Below are 20549 nucleotides of genomic sequence, written 5' to 3'. Positions count from 1 at the left end.
AGCGAAGCGGGAGAGTCACCTTGACCGCCATGCTGCGCCCGCCGAGGAGGAGGAGGAGCCGCCCGCCCGCCGCGCCGCCGCAGCAGCCGCCGCCTCAGCGCAGCGCTGTGGGGAGAGCCCAGCCCTGCCCTGCCCCGCCCCGCCGCGCCTGCCCCGCCACGGCACCGGCGGCGCGGGTGCGGCCCCTTGGCGAGGGACGCAGGTAGGACCCCCACACCGCAAAACCGAGCCTTTTAAAATGCTGCTGAATCTCATTTCTAGGGTAACAGATGCAGCCGTGCCCCTCAGGGTCAGCAGAGGTGTTGGTTTCAAGCGCCGGAACTGTTCGTAGACTGATGTTCTGGCAGCAAATAGGTTGTAGCTGCGTATTTCAAACATAGAACCAGAGGCCCAAAATCTGGCTGGAATTCAGTAACTTCTGACAGGGTCTTATAATCCTTTATCAGGAGAGCATACACACGCTTTATACCTCAAAATGCAGGTCACAACCTTAAGAAAAGATAAGTTTATACTTTGTTTCAACAGTTCAATCGCGGTGCTTATAAAACCTGACTTAAATAATTCTGCATGTTTTGTCTTGCTGTGCTATTTCAAGGGCCCAACAAAGTGTCTTTTATTAGATGCCACTGGAAAACATGAAAAGGGCAATTCTGGTACTCCTCAAATAACACAGTGAGATATTAAACTACAATTCAGTAACTGGTAGTTTATAATGGTGGTCATGAAACAATGACTCACTTAAGTTTAAAACTTTTCCCTGGAAAACAACTTTTTTTACTTACATGTCAACAAAAACTTGCAACATATAACTTGGAGTTCACATACTACATATATGCCCATGTCCCAGCTGACAGCAGGAACAATTTTGCTAGAAATCTGCCTATTTGGTAAGTATCTGACACCACCCAAGCATCTTGTTCAGCAAATCCATACGCATATTCTAGCTGCAATGTCATGGTTTAACCCTAGCCAGCAGCCAAGCCACACACAGTCACTCGTTCCCCCACCAGCAGGACTGGTGAGAGAAATGGAAGGGTAAAATGTAGAAAACTCATGAGCTGAGATAAAAACAGTTTAACAGGAAAGGCAAAAGCCAAGCATAAAAGCAAAGCAAAATAAGGAATTAATTCACTGCTTCCCATGGGTAGGAAGGCATTCTGCAGGAATGCATCTGGAGGACGGCTTTATCACCTGTAGAAGTTATTTGGGAAAACATCATCACCCAAACATCCTCTCCCTTATTCCTTCTTCTCCCCACTTTATATACTGAGCATGACACCATCTGGTCAAAAATACCCCTTTGTCACTTAGGGACACCTGTCCCAGCTGTCTCTTCCCAACTTTTCATTCAGGCCCAACATCTTTACCAGTATGGCAGTACAAAAAGCAGCAAATGCCCTGGCCCTATGTAAGCCATGCTCAGCAACAACAAAAACGTCTTTCACAGGTATGATCCAGGGTATGATTTGTGCTGAACACAGCACAAATCATACCCTGGATCATACCCTGTAAAACAGAATCACAGAATAAGCTGAGTTGGAAGGGACAGTCACAGAACGAAGCCACCAGCCCCACACAACCCACTGTGAAAAGCAATTCTACCCCAGCCCAAACCAGCACACAGAGTACGAATGTGCATCAAAAGCCAGGCCTCTGAAAGAAAATGGCAGAAATCCCCATGATCCTTCCCGCAGTGGCTGCAGCAAGAGGTTCAGCACAGACTGGTTTTTTTTTAGCCAATGACAAAGTTCCGGTTGTTTGCTCGACCAAAGCGTAACTGCAGCAATGAGCACCGAGGTCCGTGCTTGAAGGAGCGGAGGCAGCCCCTCAGAGGGTCGCTGCCGAAACAGGGGAACTCTCGATCCGTCTGGGAGAGCGACGCGAGCCGCCCGCGCGGAGCCGCCGCACGTGAGGCGCGAGCGACACTGCGCACGCGCGCCGGCCGGCCCGCGCTCTGGGGGATCGGGGCGGGGCCGGTCATGCACACCCTGCGCGAGGCTCGAGGCTGCGCTGGGCATGCGCACGGGGCAGCCATTGGCTCCCCGCCGTGTTTCGGCGGGCGGAAGCGGAAGCGCGTGTCCGCGCGCGCTCGTTTCCGCCGGGCGGGCGCGCGGGTTGATTCGCTGCGCGCGGGGACTCGGACATGGCGGGTGAGTCCCGGCCCGGGCGCTGGCGTGAGGGGTAGGGGGCTCCGAGATACCGCCGTGACCGGGGCGCAGGGCACGGGAGCGGGAGCTCGGCGCCGGCGGATGCGGGTGAAGACGGACCGCAGTGAGCGCGGGCGGACGGGAAGTGGGGTGTGAGGGAGGGAAGCGCAGCTGCGTCTCTACCGCCCGGCTCCCATGGTCCTGCTCCTGCGTGTCTTCGGGCTTAAGGCTCCCACGGTCTGGTAGTGTTAAACCAGAGTGTGTCTCCGTGTCTGTGGCCACGAGTTTGCTGGCAGTGGGCAGGAAATTAAAAACCCAAAAGTGTTTTTACTTGAAGCTTGTTACATGAAGTAAAATGTAGAAGAACTTTCTTATGTTACTTCTTAAATGAAGGGGAGCTATGTTTGTAAAGCATTTGGAACATACCTGAAGTGAAACACGTCTTCTGTCCTGCATTAGGCTTTGGAAATCAGATTAAATGCAGTTTATTTCCATTTTTCTTCCACATCCGCTTTGGAATAGTAGCGCTGGCTTAATTGCTAGTGGTGTACGTGCCACTGTAGTTCATTAACAGCTGTTTATGAAAAATGACGTATTGGAAGCACTTGAAGTGTCCTGACGCTTGTTACTTAAATAGCATGTTATACTGAATTCTTACTGACATCATTAAATACATACTTAATTGATAGTAACTTAGAATACTTAATGTTTTTATAATAATGACTTTAATTCTCAGAAACTAAAAAGATATACTAGCGTGTTTTCTAGTTCCAGAAAAGTGTGTAAGATAGTTCTCTTTAGCCTCTGTATTGACGTGTTGTGGCATACTGTAGCTTTTTTAATCTTTCGAGTTTGGTGATTTTGTATTGTGTGTTTTTTCTTGATTTATGACCCTTTCTCTAATATATTTGTTGAGCAATAGTGACAGATTGGACACCTCTTAGTTCTTAAACCATTTTTTTTCAGGACTTACTGCTATGGAGAAGCAGCTGGCTGAATACAAGTGTAATACAAATGAAGCAATTCAGCTGAAGCTAGGTAATAACACTTTTTAAATATTGTACAAGTGATACTGAAGTATTCTAGTACCTTCCTGTGAAATGTATACATGTATACATCTGTGTCAGTTTCTCAGTTCTGCATACTGATTTGGTATTCTCAGATCAAATAACATGAATCTAAATTGTATAGGATGCCTTGATTTCATTTGTATGTCACCCTCACATAGTTTCTTAACTAAAGTTTTCTCACTCTAGTGAAAACGTACATGAACAGCAAGCAGAGCATCTGTGGATAAACAAATGGAAGGTGGTGACTTGGTCATGCTCTTGTTCTTTTTATTTTTTTTTTTACCAGTTCGCTTTCCTGAGGATTTGGAGGATGAGAACACAACATTTAATCCGGAGTACAGCCATCAAGTGTTTGGAGATGAGTAAGTTGGAAGTTTTCAGAATCAAATTAATAGGTCCCAAAGGGCAAAATAGATTCCAAATAATTAAAAACCAAGGATTTTGCTAATACTGATTGCAGGGGAAGAAGTGCTGCCCTGGTGCTGCTGCTACATTTGCTGATGCAGGCCAGGATGCCACTGGCCCTCATGGCCACCTGGGCACACCCTGTCTCACTCAAGTTCAGTCAGTTGCTGACCAGCATCCCCAGCTCCTTTTCCAGCTGTTCTTCCCCAAGCCTGTCACTTGTTGTGACCCAAGTCCAGGAGATCAGCGCTTCTGTCCAGCCTAATGCTGACTGCAGTCTGACTTAGGGAGCATTCAGATCACTGATAAAGACATTATATAGGACTGTCCTCAACAGTGAGCCCTGGGGAATGCCACAGGGAATAGCTGTCTGGTGCATTTAACTCCATTCCCCACCATTCTTTGGGCATGGCCGTTCAGACAGTGAAGAGTGCCCCTGTTCAGGCCAGGAGCAGCCAGTTTCTCCTGGAGAATGCTTGTATCAAAGTCTTTCTTAAAGTGTAGGTAGAAGAGTATTGTTTCTTTTGTTTTGAGTATGCTGAATTAATTAGCGCTGGAGTGTCATTTATTATTTTCAGTAGAGTGATGTTCAGCAATCTGGCCATAGATTTAAAAAAAACACCACCACAAAGCAAAACAAACAAACAGAACCCCCCTATGGAAAATCCAGCTGCATAGTTCTGTGGACTTCTTTAACTAGTTGTATTTCTTAATTCCAGTCTCCTTGTGAAAGCATTCAAAGTATTCCCATTAGAATGAACTACCTATATTAAATGTAATGAATTAATTATACTACTAGACATCTACTGCAGCTATCACTGACAATAATTTTAATTTATTAATCAAAGCATGCTTTCCAATATGTTAGTTTAGCTAACAAGCAAGTTCTTCTGGCACTAACATTTCAAATTTTCAATTATGAATGTACTACCATTAAAAAAAAAAAAGTAAAAAAAAGTTTTAGTTATGCTTTAACAAAAAAAAAAACTTGGCCTGTTTTTTTGTGAACCTTACTATTTTCTGCACATATTTTTTCAGAAAATAAGTTCTCTATTCTTCATAGTGTTTGTGTTCAGGAAACTTGGCATTTTCAAAATGTAAAAACAGCTTTTGTATTCTATAATACTTTTGCACATACTAATTTCTGGTTTGATTGGATAACTAAATAGAAATTGTCAACTAAAAACTCCACTAATTGCTACACCTGCATGTCTGTGCTTTTTACACTAGATTGAAATAGTTTATTGCAAAATATTATACTATACTGCAAAGTAATTTTTAATAAATGTTAGCGATCAATTAATGTGATGACTGTTAATGACTTAAAGCAGTTGAAAAAGTATAAACACAGTATTAGCTGTTTCAGGTATTCTATCCTGAGCTCTCAAAGTAAGGACACAGGCACTACCTTACTGAGTTCAGAGTATTTCCACTTCAGAAGTGAAATAATAGAAACAGTGTAAGGCATTTTCTCTGTCTAGATAGTGCATGTCCAATTTGATTCCCTTTTTCTGCTAGGAAGCTTACTTTACCTTACTGGGAAAGATTATGTGAATGTCACCTGAGATGAAACCACTGTGATGTGAATGTTAAGTTATGTATTGAGTTCCTGGTTGTTATTTTCTCCTTTCTCAGTGAAGTTGCTTTTGGCTACAAGGGACTCAAGATCCTCTTGTATTACATTGCTGGAAACCTGTCAACACTCTTCCGTATTGAATATGCATCAAAAGTAAATGAAAAGTTTGACTGTGTGGAGGTAAGTGCAGGTCTGCTTCTGTCTTTAACATAACATTGAGAAAGTTTACTTTGGTATGGACAGGAGTTTTAGGTTTAGTAATTGTCCATCTAAACGTGGTTTAAATTAAAAGGAAATAGAAAAAGCTTCCATTTGCTAATTTAATGAAAGCTTTGAACTTCATCTGTAGATTTCCCATTCTTTAATGACAGTACAATCAAAATTGTGTCAAACAGAACAGTCAGATGTGAGATGCTGATGCCAAAGCCAGTTCCACAAAATAAACCTCAACTTGGCAAGTCTGTATTTTCGTATTAGCTGTGACCAGGAGGAGGACTAGCAGGAAGGAGATAATAAGCTTCTGTATGGGTATCATGTATGCTTTACATCTTTCTTAAAGGAATGTGGTAATACAATTACCTGCAGGGGTTTTGTTTGGTTGTTATGTTTATTTTTCCTGCAGGTTTTCTGAATACGTGTAGAATAGCTTTATATTTTTCTCTCTATTGTCTGTATGTTTTCCAAATATGATTTCAGACTGCATTTAAGTTATTACTTTAAAATTTGTTGGAATTCATTAAAATGATTTCAAGGAAAGGCGTATTGTAAAAGGAGAAATATATTGGAATGACTTCATTATTTTAAAGATTTGCCCTTCCTTGTTTTGAAGGTCTACTGGAATATACTCAGTTCAACAGGCTAAGTTCCTGAACATGTCTGAAATACTTTGGAGGCTAGAGCAATATGTCTTAGGAGTGAAAGGTCATGCTCTTCAATTTTAAAAAGGGTTTTTTGAAAATAAGGAAAAAAAGGAAATGCTATTGGCCATATAGTAGACATATTTAAATCAAATTGTCCAGCCTTTCTTTAATTTCAAAATAGAACTGGAATCTGCACCATAGCACTTTTTTTTTTTTTTTTTTTTTATTTAATCTGTTTTCTGTACAAATGGCAAACCCTATTTGCTTCTTTGGAGCTCTGATCAAGGTCTGTCTTACCCTATGCACACTGCAACTTTTTTGATTGCTCAGAATTGTTGATTTTCTCAAGCCCTGTTTCCTATACTGAATTATTCCTCCAATTCCTTTAGGGACTGAGATGAGGAAAAAAATGATCTTTTTGAGCAGCACTTTTGTATGCTTTCCAGAGCATTTGCATGCCTTGACTGAAGAGGAAGAATGTGGTTGTCTACCCTGTGCTTCCCTTAATGTTACTAGCACTGTACATTCAAATAAGCTGCTTATATCGCTGTATCTAAACATGTAGAAAAAAGATGCGGCTGTAGTCAGTCTTTTTTTTGCATTTGTATTTGCCATCAGTTTAACCACCCTAAGATAATGCATTTGCAGAGGTTAAAACATAAGCTGTCATTACAGCAGAATGTTGATTTGAATGCATATTAACATTTATTTTTCTAAGTTAACTATTTGCTGATCTCTCCTCCTTGATGATAATTATACTAAGATGCAGACTATCTGCTACACATGACAGATAATCTTGTGTTGTGAATAGATGGTATTAAGGAAAGGATGGCAGTTTCTGCCTTTACCATAACTGGTTACAAGCAAGTTGGTATTAATGCTCCACGAAGATATTCACAGCTGAGGATTTTGTCTCCAAATACCCATACAAGCTCATTTAACAGCAGGTGGTTTTGTTCTGTAATATTAAGTTTGGTTTCATTATTGCTAAAGCAGCTGCTGCTATCCCTTCTAGGAGCTGACAGAAATGTTCATCCCAATACCACTATTTTTTTTTTCTCCAAGATCTTTTTGTACATGAGGAAGAGATACAATCCTGAAAAGTCAAAAGCCATAACTCCAGTCATATTTATGCAATCTAATGTGGTTTAGGTCCATCTTAAAGGTGATTATATTATTGTGGAAGCCTCAGCAAAGTATGATTATGTTTTGAACAGAAGCTTCTTTAGTGAAAGTAAACAGAATTTCTCTCTTGAAGGGAGGTAATTCTTTCAAATAACTGAAGAGAAACTGCTTTCTTCTAGTGTTAATATTAATAGCAATGACCTCTGAATTGCTTCCAGCTTTGAGATTTGCAGCTGTTCCAGTATCTTCCTTTTAACCTGTATTTTATGATGAGATGGGGTAAATTATTTCACTAAACTCTGTATGTTGCTTTACATCTAGTGTATGCGTTTGCTTTATAGAAAAGTTAATTAAAAACTATTGTTTCAATATTTGGCACTTTTGTAATGTAATACTGCTATCACTTCATTTCTTCCCTCTGAAATACATGCATACAATTTTTAGAGAAATTCAACTCTCAAATATGCTTCTATAGTTATTTGAAATTAAATCACTTTGAAACAGCATCTACATGGTATGCAAATGTCATAGCTGCCTAAATGATAATTTCTAAATTAAAATTACCCAGAGTCAAATGTGATGTACAAAGAGACATTACTCACTTAAGCAGTCCTACTACAAATCAAGTGTTGTTACAAGCCTATGCTAGATTCCTTGTCATCACCTCATATAATTCTGATTGTGAAGGTAATATATTACGGGCAGCACTTCCATGAACCATAAGCTAAAAAACTTTTGGCTGGCTTTATTAGGGTTTTTGCTTCATTGTAAGTAGCTTTGCCTATGTTAAACATTGCTGTAGTAGTCAACAGGATCATTTTTCTGAAGAGAAACTTGTGTGCATCCATTCCAGTTGGTAAGATATGAGTGTCTTGCTCTGATAAAAAAAAAAATTAGCCTTTTACCAATATCGAAGAAATGCACAAGGGAAGGCAGTTAACACGTTTTGGTAGCTCCTTGGATTATGGGCACCTCAGAGAGAAGTGTTTGAAAAGGACCTACTAAAAGTAATGAATGTTTCCATTAAAAAATATGTGTTTTAATGAAATAAATTCTTTTTTATGTGATTGATAGATTCCAGTATTTCTGGTCTTATTAACTGACAATTGCATGGGTTAAACTTCTGCCACTGCTCAAACTGAGGATTCTGGGATTTGCTGTGTAAGGAGGAGAGATCCTTTAACCCTAAAAGTAATTGAAGACTGTATTTTCTTCTGTCAGACCTTATTCCAAGGGGAGAAAATTTTTAGGCAGCAACAGGTGAAAATGTCGTAGGCATATAGAATCGAGAAGTATTATCTAGTGCTTTATTTGCTAAGCCTCTGAAATATTTTAATTCTTTCTGCTGTATTGTAAACAAGATTTTCTCTGGTGGCAGCCAGTGAAGGATGTGCTACCTTACAGGCTTTGACAGATCACAGATTATCTTCCTTCTTACCTCTAATAAAGAAACTTAGAAATGTGAGGGGAAGCAAAATTACTTAAACATTATGTATATAGTACTTCCTACTGTATATTGACCCTTTTTAGATGTTGTCCACATAGTCATGAGTTATTGTACTGCTGATTGGAAATACTGTTTTAATTCTAGATTATTTTTGCATGCTTATTCAGCTCTATAAAATGAAAGTTGCTACAGATTCTTAGTTGTTATTTCTTACAGATCTCTCAGTAGTGCCAACACGAGATCTGTGTAAACAACACATTTGCACAATTTAAAAAAAAAAAAAAAAAGCATTTCTAAATTGTGTTCCATATAAATATGTATTATAATGTAATTCATTGTTTCAGAAGAAGTGTCTGGTTTTGTGTAATGCCCTTAAATCTGTAAGTGTAAAGAAAACATATTTTAGCTAATATTGGTTTATGAGGAATAGTGAAGGCGCCAACAAATTATCTTTGTTTTGAGAATGAAATGAGTGTAAAGACTGTACATGTTTTTACTGAGTTCTTACACCAGGTATTGTAGAACTGTATTTTAACTGCTTAATAGCTCTCTCTCCAAATATAAATGTAAATGTTGGTAGTACCAAACCATTAAGAATAAAACTTGTTTGTGCTGAACTAAGTCTGTCTTTCTCTACACTAAAAATGTAACTGAATGATAAAGTGCTATTCATTTGCAGGTGCATTGCTTCTGCTTAAGGGCCCATGGTTGAAAGGACAGGAATTAGTAGCATGTTGTATTAGCCTTTTGTAGTGTATTTTGTTCTAAGCATCTTAATTTCCCTGTTTTGAATGCTAAGTAGCAAGGGTCTTGGTTTTGAACTAATACCCATCATGCATGTAAACGGTGTGAAAGAGCTGCTTAGTAAGTTAACACAAAGTGTTCTTGTGTCCGCCCTTGTGGAAATAGATACAATACAAACATTACAGCTGAACTCACGGCAAACTCCATTAAGTAAAAACCTGGATTCATTGTCCAGGAAAAGTTTGAATTGAATGTACGCTCATTTTGTTGAATGTAATGTCAGGCTTTTAGGGGTTGTATTGAGGAGTATGGTTTTGTTAAGTTGAGACCAATTCATTAAGTTTTATTGCCTGGTGAGAAGCAGTAATACGTTATTGTGAAGCTTCATCAAATATTCATGGTTAAAAAGAAGTAGTAAATGTATTCAATCAAGTGGTCTTTTGGGGGTCTGAAAAGGATTATGAAGTCTGCTCAGCTGATAGTCTCCAACTTTGGCTATCTGAAAAGGGTAATCTCTGAATTAAATTTTGGTGTCAGAATATTTTGTCTTCCACGGTATGTTAGACTACAGGTCAGATTTACTGACAGTATTCATAAGTTGTACTATTTTATGTCCAACTTTGTTTTCAAAACTTTCTTTTATTAGAACGGAGGATGTGGTTGTCTGAGTTTGTACTGTGTTTTGCAGCTCTTTCTATAGACAGGCATTTCAAGCAGCAGGCCATAAGAATGCCAGAGTGTGCTAGCTGACACTTTCCTGTTTGGGAGCTCCCATTTTTGATCTTTGTCCCTTTTTCTCCACTTAGTTCTGCATCATCTAATACCTCTTGTAAGCTGCTTGTTGGGGAACCTGAGTTCTACAAGGTTGTGTAGCATAGCATAGTCTTGGTGAATTGCTGTCTAGAAAGTCTTGGCTTCTGAACATACTGCGCTTACAGAATAGCTACCAATGCTCTTAGTCAAGCTTGAACAAACATTAGAATCTCTAAACATAAAAATGTTCATGAACTTGGGCTGTAACCAAGAGCTTTTTGATGCTTACAAAGGCTAGATTGTGACATTTCTAATCTCATGAGGGCAGCTCCTTTACTTGCTTGGAAGATCACTAATGAACAGCAAGAATGCTTGGGTTTTTTTTTTGTTTTTTTTTTTAATTTTCTTTCCTTTTTGTTTTTTTAATTACTGGTAGATATAGTGTGTCTCATATATTCATTTCATAACACAACAGTGACATCAATGCTGTCTTTTTCAAATCCTCCATCTATCCTTCCCCTTTTTGTAATCTCCAGGCAGATGATGTTGAAAGTAAAATTAGAGAAATCATTCCGCCTGGTTTTTGCACAAACACAGATGACTTTGTGTCTCTGCTGGAGAAGGAGGTCAACTTCAAGCCCTTTGGAATGCTGCTACATACATATTCTATCCATAATGAGGAAGCTGGTGAAGATATAACATATCAGATATACAAGGTATGAAAAATCAAGTTAAACTTTTGCTTTTGAGCAACCAAATTAAATTTTATTTTGCAGAGATGCACTTTCTGTAGTGATTAAACTGTAGTGTATAAATACTATAATTTTACTCACTTAGTAATCATTAACATGCTTTTTATATCAGAGAATTTAATTAGATTTTGCATAGGTTTTCCTCTTGCATCTGTGTTAGGTTTCACCTGACTTCTCCTGGCTTTTTCCCTAGGCTGACATGACATGTCCAGGCTTTCGAGAATATCATGAAAGGCTTCAGACGTTCTTGATGTGGTTTATTGAAACTGCTAGCTTTATTGATGTAGATGATGAAAGATGGAACTACTTTCTAGTGTAAGTACAGTTCTAAAGCAACAGTGGACCTTATTACCTCCACAAAGCCTGCATTTTAATTGTGGCTGGCCAATTATTGGAGCAGTATAATGATATTTTTCCCAGGAAAGAAAAAACATTGTTTATGAGGCTTGAGTTTTCCTCCATTATGCTTTGGGAAAGCTTGAGAATAGAGCTGAATTAAATGCTGTTGTCCGTTAGAGCCCTGAATGTAGGCTTAAACACTAAAATGAGCTTTGCCTGTGTTTTCTTTTACTTGCCACCTATTCATCTTTATAATAGGCAAGTGCACTGAAGTGCTGTAAAGAGGTCTGATTTATCCAAGTTGCTGCACACCAATTAAGTGAATTGTACATTCAGAACATAGCAGGTGTACCCATTGGGCCCTCACAGAGTAGCTTGCTGACACTGAAAATTCAGTTGGAGAATGGAAAAGAAAATGGACACTGCATGGGAGCGCAACTGTAATTGACCTGCTTGGCTTTCTGTTTTATCTGCAGATTTGAGAAGTATAATAAGGATGGAGCTACGCTCTTTGCGACCGTAGGCTACATGACAGTCTATAATTACTATGTGTACCCAGACAAAACCCGGCCACGTGTAAGGTAATTGGCGGTGTAACTCGTGCCTTGCCTTTTATTTCAGAAGAGGGAACTGCTGAAGTTCCCAATACTTGTTTATAATAGTGTTGATTTGTTTAAAAAAATCCCCATTATGGCCTGTCTATGCACTGATTTATTTCATTGTTCCCTTCTTGAAGCAGAGGGAATCTCAAACAAGTTTTGAATATTTAACAATTTTAAGATTCTGTTAAAAATTACATTTCAACATGAAGATTGCATGTACCTTAATCTAAATGAAATACCATTTTAAGACTTTGCATTGTTTCCAAATGCTTGCATTTGAACTGAAAATGCATTCCTTTGTCTGTAGCCAGATGCTGATCTTGCCACCATTCCAAGGAGAAGGCCATGGTGCTCAGCTGCTTGAAACAGTTCATAGATACTATATGTCTTCTCCTACAGTACTTGATATAACAGGTTTGTGTTAAATTTTTAATAAGGAACTTTCACAGGTTGTTGGCCCACAAACTAACTTTTATGTTCATGTATCTGAATTTAAAGCCTTTTGAAGATTTAGCTTCTGCTCAGTTCAGGATTATTAGTACCCTGGGTTACAGAAGTGTATGTAGTGTAGCTTCTTGAATACTTAACTCAGAGAACAGCACACCAGGAAAATTCAATCCCTAGGAGAATGGATTACCAGCTAATTATCTATTTTATTGTGAGATACACAGCTGAGTTTGCTAAGAGATCAAGCTTTGTCAAATTCCTTGTTCAACTTACCCCTGTTACCCAAAACTCAAACTTGAGGGGGGGACTTAACTCACTTAACTAAAACAGCATATTAATATTAGTGTGCAAGCTGAAATTTTACAGACAGTAAGAGTTTGTGGAGAGCTTGTGTTCTAGGAGCACGTATTGCTCACTGAAGGTATCCATGGCATTAGATGTGTGTGCGCAAATACCTAAAAACAATGGATTGTGGAAATGGCAGATAAAGGGTCCATGTGCATAACAAAACCAGCATTAAAATTGCCACAGGCATGACATCAGTCCTGCAGTTTCAAATCTCGTATAGGAAGAAATGCAGTCCAAACACATTGACCATTCAGTTCTATGTGTAGTGTCATCTAGGTTATAAGAAACTCCATTCTAATTAAAACCCAATATACCACTTGCTCTCATAATGTGTTGTTGCCGGATCGTCGTAACAAAATAATCCACCTCATAATTTCAATCCAGTCCGTGGGAACCTAAGAAAGTATAACTTACTTTATGCAACAGGAACTCATGTGCATCATGCATTTACTTTTTTGTTTTAATAGTACAAACCTTTATGTAGCTTTTATAATTGAGGATGAGCAAAGTCTTAACATGCTACTGCATAAATCCTATGATATGTTTATGGCTTAGTGCCGTAATTTCAGGGTTGTAACAAACAATAAATGTGCACTAAAACAGGGTTTGATTTTTTATGGAATGAAGCAGGAGAAAGCTTGCAATATTCTACATGGCACTCAAGTTATGAAAGTTAAGACTGTTAGAGAAGCATTTTTTGTCCTTTTTGAGCGGCACATTGGGCTTGGACAACTTTAATATGGCCAGGATATTTAGGATATCTCATGTAAAATTGTGAAATAAAGCCTTTAACCTTTCTGTAAAGAGAAAATGAAGATCTAATTAATTTCATTGAAAAAGCTGATAATTTATTAATTCAAATTACTTCTGAGTTTCACGTTTGCAGCAAATACTTCATTCTGCTTATACCTTTGTCATCCTGATACAAGCAAAATGTATGCTGATAGTGCTTACTGGACAGAAACTGCCTCATTCTTCTTTTAACTAATCTGAGTGCAAAAGAATGGATCAATTTACTTTAGTGCACTTCTCCAATCTCTTTTGCAAAATAAGTGCTATAACGCTTGCCAAACAAGATTAGGCCACTCACACATGATACATTTTAACCCAACCCAGAAAAACAAATCATTAGTTGTGTGGTGCCACATAGACTACATGGCAAAAGCTTCTATCTCAGTCCTTCTTGGTAGCTTTGTTTTGCTTTTGATCATCCTAAAAATGCAAAGTTTACCTATTTACAGTGTACTTCAAAACTAAAGGGAAACACAGCTGAGATATAGACTGGTTAGCCATACTCCACAATGCTAGCTCCCAGAAAAATGATGTATTCACAGCATTGTACATATTTTCCTCCTGCATTAAATAGTTGCATATGGGCTCATGTTGATCTTAACTGAGGCTAGTTCTCAATTTCAGTGTTTTTTCCCTGAAACTACAGTTTTGCTAGCTATGCTGGCTTTTTTAAGTAAAATGGAAGTAACTTTAAATTGTGATCAGCTTTTGCTTAGGTCCTTTCAGCCTTTAAATTTTGGATAATCTTGTCCTTTGGGTTGTACCTTTTCCTGCCTTCACTGCTAACAAAGACTAACTCGTGCTCAATACATGTCTTCAGCTAGTTTACTTGCATACAGTAAGGTATTTTCACCAGTCTTTCCCACATTTTCCCTTTTGTTTGTGTTTTAGTAGTTCTACCACTGTCAAATATAGGATGGATGAAAGATACAAGAAAAAAGGTTTATAGGTTAGTCTTCTTTTCCCAGAGAGTTAAATGGGTTTAAACAAGTCAGTTTCATAATATATATGCACAGTGTGTACAGCACTGCATACACAAAATATCAGAAGTTTCTCTGGGACCTGTTTGTCTACTGTCAAACATCAAAACCTTTGATAGCAGTGTTTACTGTTAAGCATATTTGTTTATATACCAATGAATACTACACCTGCTTTTGTTTTCCATAGTTCTTGTAATTGCATACCAGAGATGAGAAAACAAATAATGCTGATAAGCTTTTTTTATTCTTTCTAGCTGAAGATCCATCTGAGAACTATGTGAAGCTTAGAGACTTTGTTCTTGTAAAGCTCTGTCAAGATTTGCTTTGCTTTTCCCCAGTGAAGTTAATGCAAGGTTTCAGTCAAGAAATGGTGACAGAAGCTCAACAAAAATTGAAAATAAATAAGGTATTAAATCAGTACAGTTATAGTTGGACATATTCTTATCAAAGTAGTCAATACAATTTAAACTTAGAGAGAGACATGGAATTTACACACTGGCTTATTTTGACTGTTGTTAGGGATTTATCAGGAGGTACATGGCTCACAGTTTTAGATAAATGTCTTTTTTACCTATAAATTCTATTGTAATAGAATTTGACATGGTTTTGATTTCTTTCAAGAGTATTTTTGCAAATAAGTCTTGCTTTAGGAATGCAGAGTGCTAAAGTGGCAAACAACTAACTAATGCAGTTCTAAACACTTGGAGAACTAAAGAATTAAATTGAACAATTAAATTTGCTGGTAATCTTAAGTTATTAGAACTCATTTTTTTAATGCGGTAGTGAAATAGAATTACTTAATTAAAAATGTATTTGAATGTAATGTACTGAAGACTTTAAACCTGGAAGGATGGACAGTGTGAAGCCATATTCAGATGTGTTCATGAAAATGGTATTGCTTATATAAGGAAACTGCATCTGCAGCCGTCTATATTTTAAATCTGAAAGAATAAATAAGTTTCATCTGGTTTTTAACAGTATATAAACATGTGGTAGTGTAGCAAACAAACCACTATATTTTTGTTCTGTTGTTCAGAAAAAATATACTTGGTCTTAAATTGTGCTTTCATACAGATGCAATTAATACTTTTAGCAGCAACATAATTTTCTCCCCAGATGTCTTAGTTTCTGATCCTGATAGCAAAAGCACTTCAGTTTTTCCATTTACTAATTAATTTTCTGCCCTAATAAACAGGAAACTTTAAATATTGTTGTTTCATTTTCATATTTAGAACTTTCAGGGGGGCTTGTGCAGGGCAGTAGGTATATGTGAATTGTTAAAATTGGCAAAGTGGATAGTGCTTGGTATTGCTTAATGTCACTCTAGTTCCAGTCCTTGTTCTTAGAAGTGTTTTTGGACTCTGGATTCTGGGTTTTCTGCTTACAGTTCTCTTACAGTCCTTGAAGCACCTCTCTGGCTGGCGCAGCACTTGAGAGATCAGACACTGGGTACATGGAATAAAATGGTTTTGAAGTAAAAATAAAAATATTTTTTCATTGAACCTACCAGATAGGGGAACAGATTTATCCATGCCCCTGTCTTCTGATAAGATGAAGAATTACTCTAATACTTCTGTATTTCTCCACTTGGAATTCTGTTGAGTGACCTCTTTATTCAGATGTGGTTTTTCTTCTCCTTTCTGTTCATTAGCAACACACAAGACGAGTTTATGAAATTCTCAGATTGCGTGCAACAAATATGGGCGATGCAGAACAGTCCAGAAGCTATCGGCTGGATGTTAAAAGAAGACTGATTGGGCCCTATAAGGTGTATATGACTTAAGTATCATTTAATATTTATTTCAAGGCTAATTATACTTGATTTTACTTTAATTTCCATAAATGTAGTTGATGCCAATTATGTTGCCAATCAACTACTATTAGTTATGCAGTGTTCAGCTGACATATATACAGATGCAGAGGACATTTGTACATTGCAGCACTGAAGATCCTATGTTTGACTCCTGACTGTTTCCTGCCCAGTTCTAGCAAGAGGTTACTATTAAGTTTATGCTGTCTAGCTGCAAGTGGCATTATGCCCAGGTAGATTTAAAGGGAAAAATTATTAATTTCTTGAAGAGGTTAAAAACATACCTTAAATAGACAAGCCGGAAATTTGAAGAGAGGCAAACTTTACACTGCAGACTAGGTATAGATTCCTGTTGTAATTGTTTGCTTGGTCTTAAGGAAACAGTTTGCTAGAAGTAATCAAGTCACGTCAACATAGGATTAACTCCACGCAGATGGAATACAAAATAATACCAGCGGTAAAATTCAAGCAAGTATTAAGCATAGAACCATGTGATTTTCTTAGCTCCTATTATTTATGCATCCTGAATTTTCAATGTGGTTGGCCTGTGTTGCATAAACTGACCCTTTGAGATACAGATTTAAAAATTTATATCTTAGTTGCTAATGTCATCAGTCTTTGTATCAAGAGTCAAAAAGGCCACAAATAAATCTAGGTTAATTGCTGTAACTAGCATGTCAGCCACTGTTGTCAATTAAGCACTTGCCAAGCAAACCAAAATCCTGCATATAAATGCAGGATTACCTTGATTAGCTTGAAAACCTTCCTAAAGCAGCATTTATCTTGTTACACCAAAATAGCAAAACTTTGCTTGTAGTCACATTGGGCTTACAGGGGCTATTAGTAGAAATGAGAGGCCAGCATTGTATTAAATACCTGTCTGATCTGGTGATAACTTCATGTCATTCTGAGTGCCAGAACCTTAATCAAAACATACTGTCTTTCATGAGTGTCTTGTCTCATTTGCTAAATTTCATTCAATGTCTGCTACAAAGAAGGTGATTTTTCAGCAACTGTTTTTCATGACTATTACATGGTTTCAGTTCACTTATATTGAGGTCCTGTAGGCGAAATCCAAAATTTCATAAGCAGCTTAAATTCTAGTGCTTCTAGCAGGTGTTTCCACTTCAGTCTTTGCACACAATAAGTACATAGATAATGAATTATTTTGTATTGCTAAATATGCAATATTGCTACTTTAGAACATTACATTTTTAGGTTTGTCTATTTCAATGTGGATTCAAAAGAATCCTTAAAGCAGCCAACACCTTTTTTCCCTGATTTTAAATTTTATGTTCTGAAATAGTCATCTTGTTTATGGTACTTCTACCTAGTAAATAGCTTATTCATACACTCACTTTAAACAATTTCCAATAAATTTTAGTTACAGTGCTGTTTCCAGAAATTAATGAAACTAACTTTTAATATAGAGAGGGTAATTTTGAGGGGGGAACCAAACTTCATAAATATAATTAGGCATACTCTAATACTGGTGTCATTTTATTACATGAACTGTTTGATAGCTTCATTTGAGCAGTGCAGTACAGATGTAGAATAATTCGAAGTTGACACTATGTTAGTTCATTGAAAGTGATATTCCATCTTAGAATTATTTTCTGGCTAACAGTAGCAGGGAAAAAACCTATATGCAGAAACCTCAGGGGAAAAACACGTAATACATCTATTCCACTTGAAGTTGTTACATTAGCAAGGTGGTGGTTGCTGAAGATACTGCATGTGGCATCACTAGATTGGGATGACTGATGTAGCAGGATATGTTGCTCTCTGTATAAGTAGTACTAATACAGGAAATAAAAGGTTTGATATATTAGTTAACAGGGCATCACCCCAAGGTAGTTCAAAGGGTGAGTAGCTTATGAAATTTCAGTTTCACTGGGGCTTCTCCATTTCTGATGAACTCTGCCTTTTATTAGTGAATTGTTCTGGTAGACATATCTCCTTGATCATGCCTTTGTTCTTCAGGTCATCCCTCTTGGAAATACCACTGCTGCACTGCTTTTTGTAATTGTGAATACTTGAATATACTTTTCTTCCCAGCCCAACAACTTGCTCCCAAAGAATCCTCTTGAAGCTGCCCAGGCAAAACGTTACTGATAGCAGTTTTCAAGATCTTATGTACCTGGATATGCTTGTAGAACGTTTGGAGGGAGAATGTATACTGAAACAACTGGTTATCTGAAACATGCAAAGAGAGTTTGCTTTTTAGTAGGAATCTGGAACTTAAAGATGGCCTAATGGTACAGTATCAGATGTAGTGGGCATTTAAAAGCTGGCACCCTTTTTCAGAGTTAATAATCTAAACAGACACTCCTGTTAATTAGGCAGGGTTTGAATTAATTCTAGAATAAAGTTTTAGTTGTTATACTGACAGAAGCTTGGCCAGAAGATGCTTCTCTCTATTTTCATTTGGGCAGCTCATAATACATTTTCATTATCTTACCTTTTGACTACGTAGAGCTAATATGAAACTAAAATTTAAACATCTATGCTGCTTCTCACATCCTTTCAACAAGGAAAGGTTTCTTGATTATTGGCCAGAAAAGTGCCTGAACACCTCATCAGGACTTAAATACAGAACCTTCTTTTCTGAGCTGAACTTTGCCTATCTGTGGAATCTCTGGGAGATTGTAAAAGTTTTTCTGATCTTACTCATTTGCAATTTACTGTAGTCTCCACTCCTCTCTCCTGACTCTCAGCATCAATCACAGAAAGAAAATAAATATTCCTTTGGGAGATAAGCATGAAATTAGAGCACAAAAGGGCTTTGAGACTGTTTGAAATAGAGTAATTTGGTGAAATTTTGTTGTTTTAATACATTGATTCCATAGGTATTGTAAACGTTTATTGGTAAGAGAGCAGGCATACGTAATACTTTTTTTAAATGAAGTGTTGAATGATATTCTGCTTTTACAAAGCTAGACAAGACTGAAGAATGGAAAGTACCTGAAGAACTGAGTAGTTCAGAAATAGGTGTCAGCTATATAAAAGTATATCTGGGTAAAGAAAATACAGAAGTATTTTGAGGTGTTTTTAAGAAACAGGTAAAAATCATGTGGCAAAGCAAAGACAACTCATCATCTTCCTGTTCAAATATGTTTATGTTTATAAATAATCTTACGTCTTTTCAGTGTTGTTACTGCTAGTCCCTGGTAACTTGAATAATTTATAAGAGTTTGTGAAATTTTCTCTGTGTACTGGACACTTAAAATTAATATTTGATAGTTATAGGGAAATTAGTTGGCTGAACAGTCATGTAATGGGACACCAGTGTAATTAATGTTAATGTAGGACTAAATATTCTGGTCAGATTTCTACAGTCAAATTTTTTGTGCCATACATCTTCAGCTAATCTGTGTGGTTAAGGAACAAAATTTGAAACCATTCCTCCCTTCACTAGCTCATTGGCAATACAGAAACTATAACAGAGCCTTAACAGAAGAAATTTACTAATCAAACATGGTTATTGCTTCTCTTGGGATTAGGGACATCTTAAAGAACCAGATACTAAAATTGAATACATTTTAATGAAACACCATAATGAAATACCATATTCTTGATAATTACTGGCTGTGTTCAAACTACTGTTTGTTTGATTGCTTAGAAAAAACAGAGAGAACTTGCCAAGATGAGAAGGTGTCTAAGACCAGAGGAGATGACTAATCAGTTGAACCAAATAGACCTAAACTTGCAACGTGAACAGTTAGAAGAGAGCTTCCAACAGCTTGTTTCAGATTACCGAAGAGTCCTAGAACGACTTGCACAAGCATGAGGATCCTACCTGTACAGGAAACTTGCAGATATCTATACAGTGTTGTAAAGCACATCCTTAATTGCCACTTAACTGCAAAAAATCTCATGTGACGTTTTAATCACATTAAAGGTGACTTGTGTTTCTGTGCATTTTGAATATTTTCTATTTTTGTGTTGTAGATTTAAAAATGTTGTACTTTAGGTTTGGGGGGCACTTCTTGATGAAATAAACAATGTAGATTCTCAGATACATTGTTACTTCAGTTGTATGAATTTTCTTTTACCCTTTTGTTTTGATCAAGACTTAATAGATACTTGAAGAGCAAGTTATTATATAAATCTAAGCAATCTCAGATTTCTCCTAATTTGATTGTCCTCAGGCTGTTTTCTGTGGATCCCATTGTACAGTGTAGGGCCTGTGCAGGTTTAATGTCATGAGCAGGTTTCAAGATTGGCTCTGTAGTCTCTCAGGTGTTTCCTGTGTACAGAGTCTTTACTCTTTGTTAAAAGTGGATCCTCCTGGAAGCAAACAGACGCATTCTGTTTAAGCCTCTGAAGTGCCTCAAGCATTTTTCAAACCC

At 37.6% G+C, this 20549-nt stretch overlaps 2 protein-coding genes across 5 annotated transcripts in view; one reads left to right on the top strand and one right to left on the bottom strand.

Annotated features, from left to right (window-relative positions):
- Window positions 1-136, bottom strand: part of SLC25A12 (solute carrier family 25 member 12) — a 45660-nt gene extending 45524 nt beyond the window's left edge. Inside the window, exon 1 of one of the 3 annotated variants that reach the window (XM_056496151.1) lies at window positions 20-136. In XM_056496151.1, coding sequence (XP_056352126.1) covers window positions 20-31 — 12 coding nt within the window. In that variant the 5' untranslated portion in view covers window positions 32-136. The remainder of the gene's footprint in view (window positions 1-19) is intronic. The other 2 variants (XM_056496153.1, XM_056496150.1) reach the window with 2 other exon arrangements.
- HAT1 (histone acetyltransferase 1) lies at window positions 46-20218 on the top strand. Of its 2 annotated transcripts, none has more exons than XM_056496162.1 (11): window positions 46-202; window positions 3114-3185; window positions 3504-3579; window positions 5258-5378; window positions 10664-10843; window positions 11073-11194; window positions 11695-11799; window positions 12128-12234; window positions 14642-14793; window positions 16039-16155; window positions 19820-20218. In XM_056496162.1, exons 2-11 carry the CDS (start codon window positions 3125-3127, stop codon window positions 19985-19987), a joined length of 1209 nt encoding a protein of 402 aa, XP_056352137.1. In that variant the 5' UTR covers window positions 46-202; window positions 3114-3124; the 3' UTR covers window positions 19988-20218. The 2 variants fall into 2 exon arrangements, with proteins under 2 accessions (XP_056352137.1, XP_056352135.1); XM_056496160.1 differs by lacking the exon at window positions 46-202 and adding an exon at window positions 1995-2150.
- Window positions 20219-20549: the final 331 nt, after the last annotated feature.

This window comes from Oenanthe melanoleuca, chromosome 7 (genome assembly GCF_029582105.1).
Source record: "Oenanthe melanoleuca isolate GR-GAL-2019-014 chromosome 7, OMel1.0, whole genome shotgun sequence".
Taxonomy (NCBI): domain Eukaryota; kingdom Metazoa; phylum Chordata; class Aves; order Passeriformes; family Muscicapidae; genus Oenanthe; species Oenanthe melanoleuca.
Note: the sequence above shows the minus strand (reverse complement) of the source record. Positions and strands in the feature narration are given on the sequence as shown.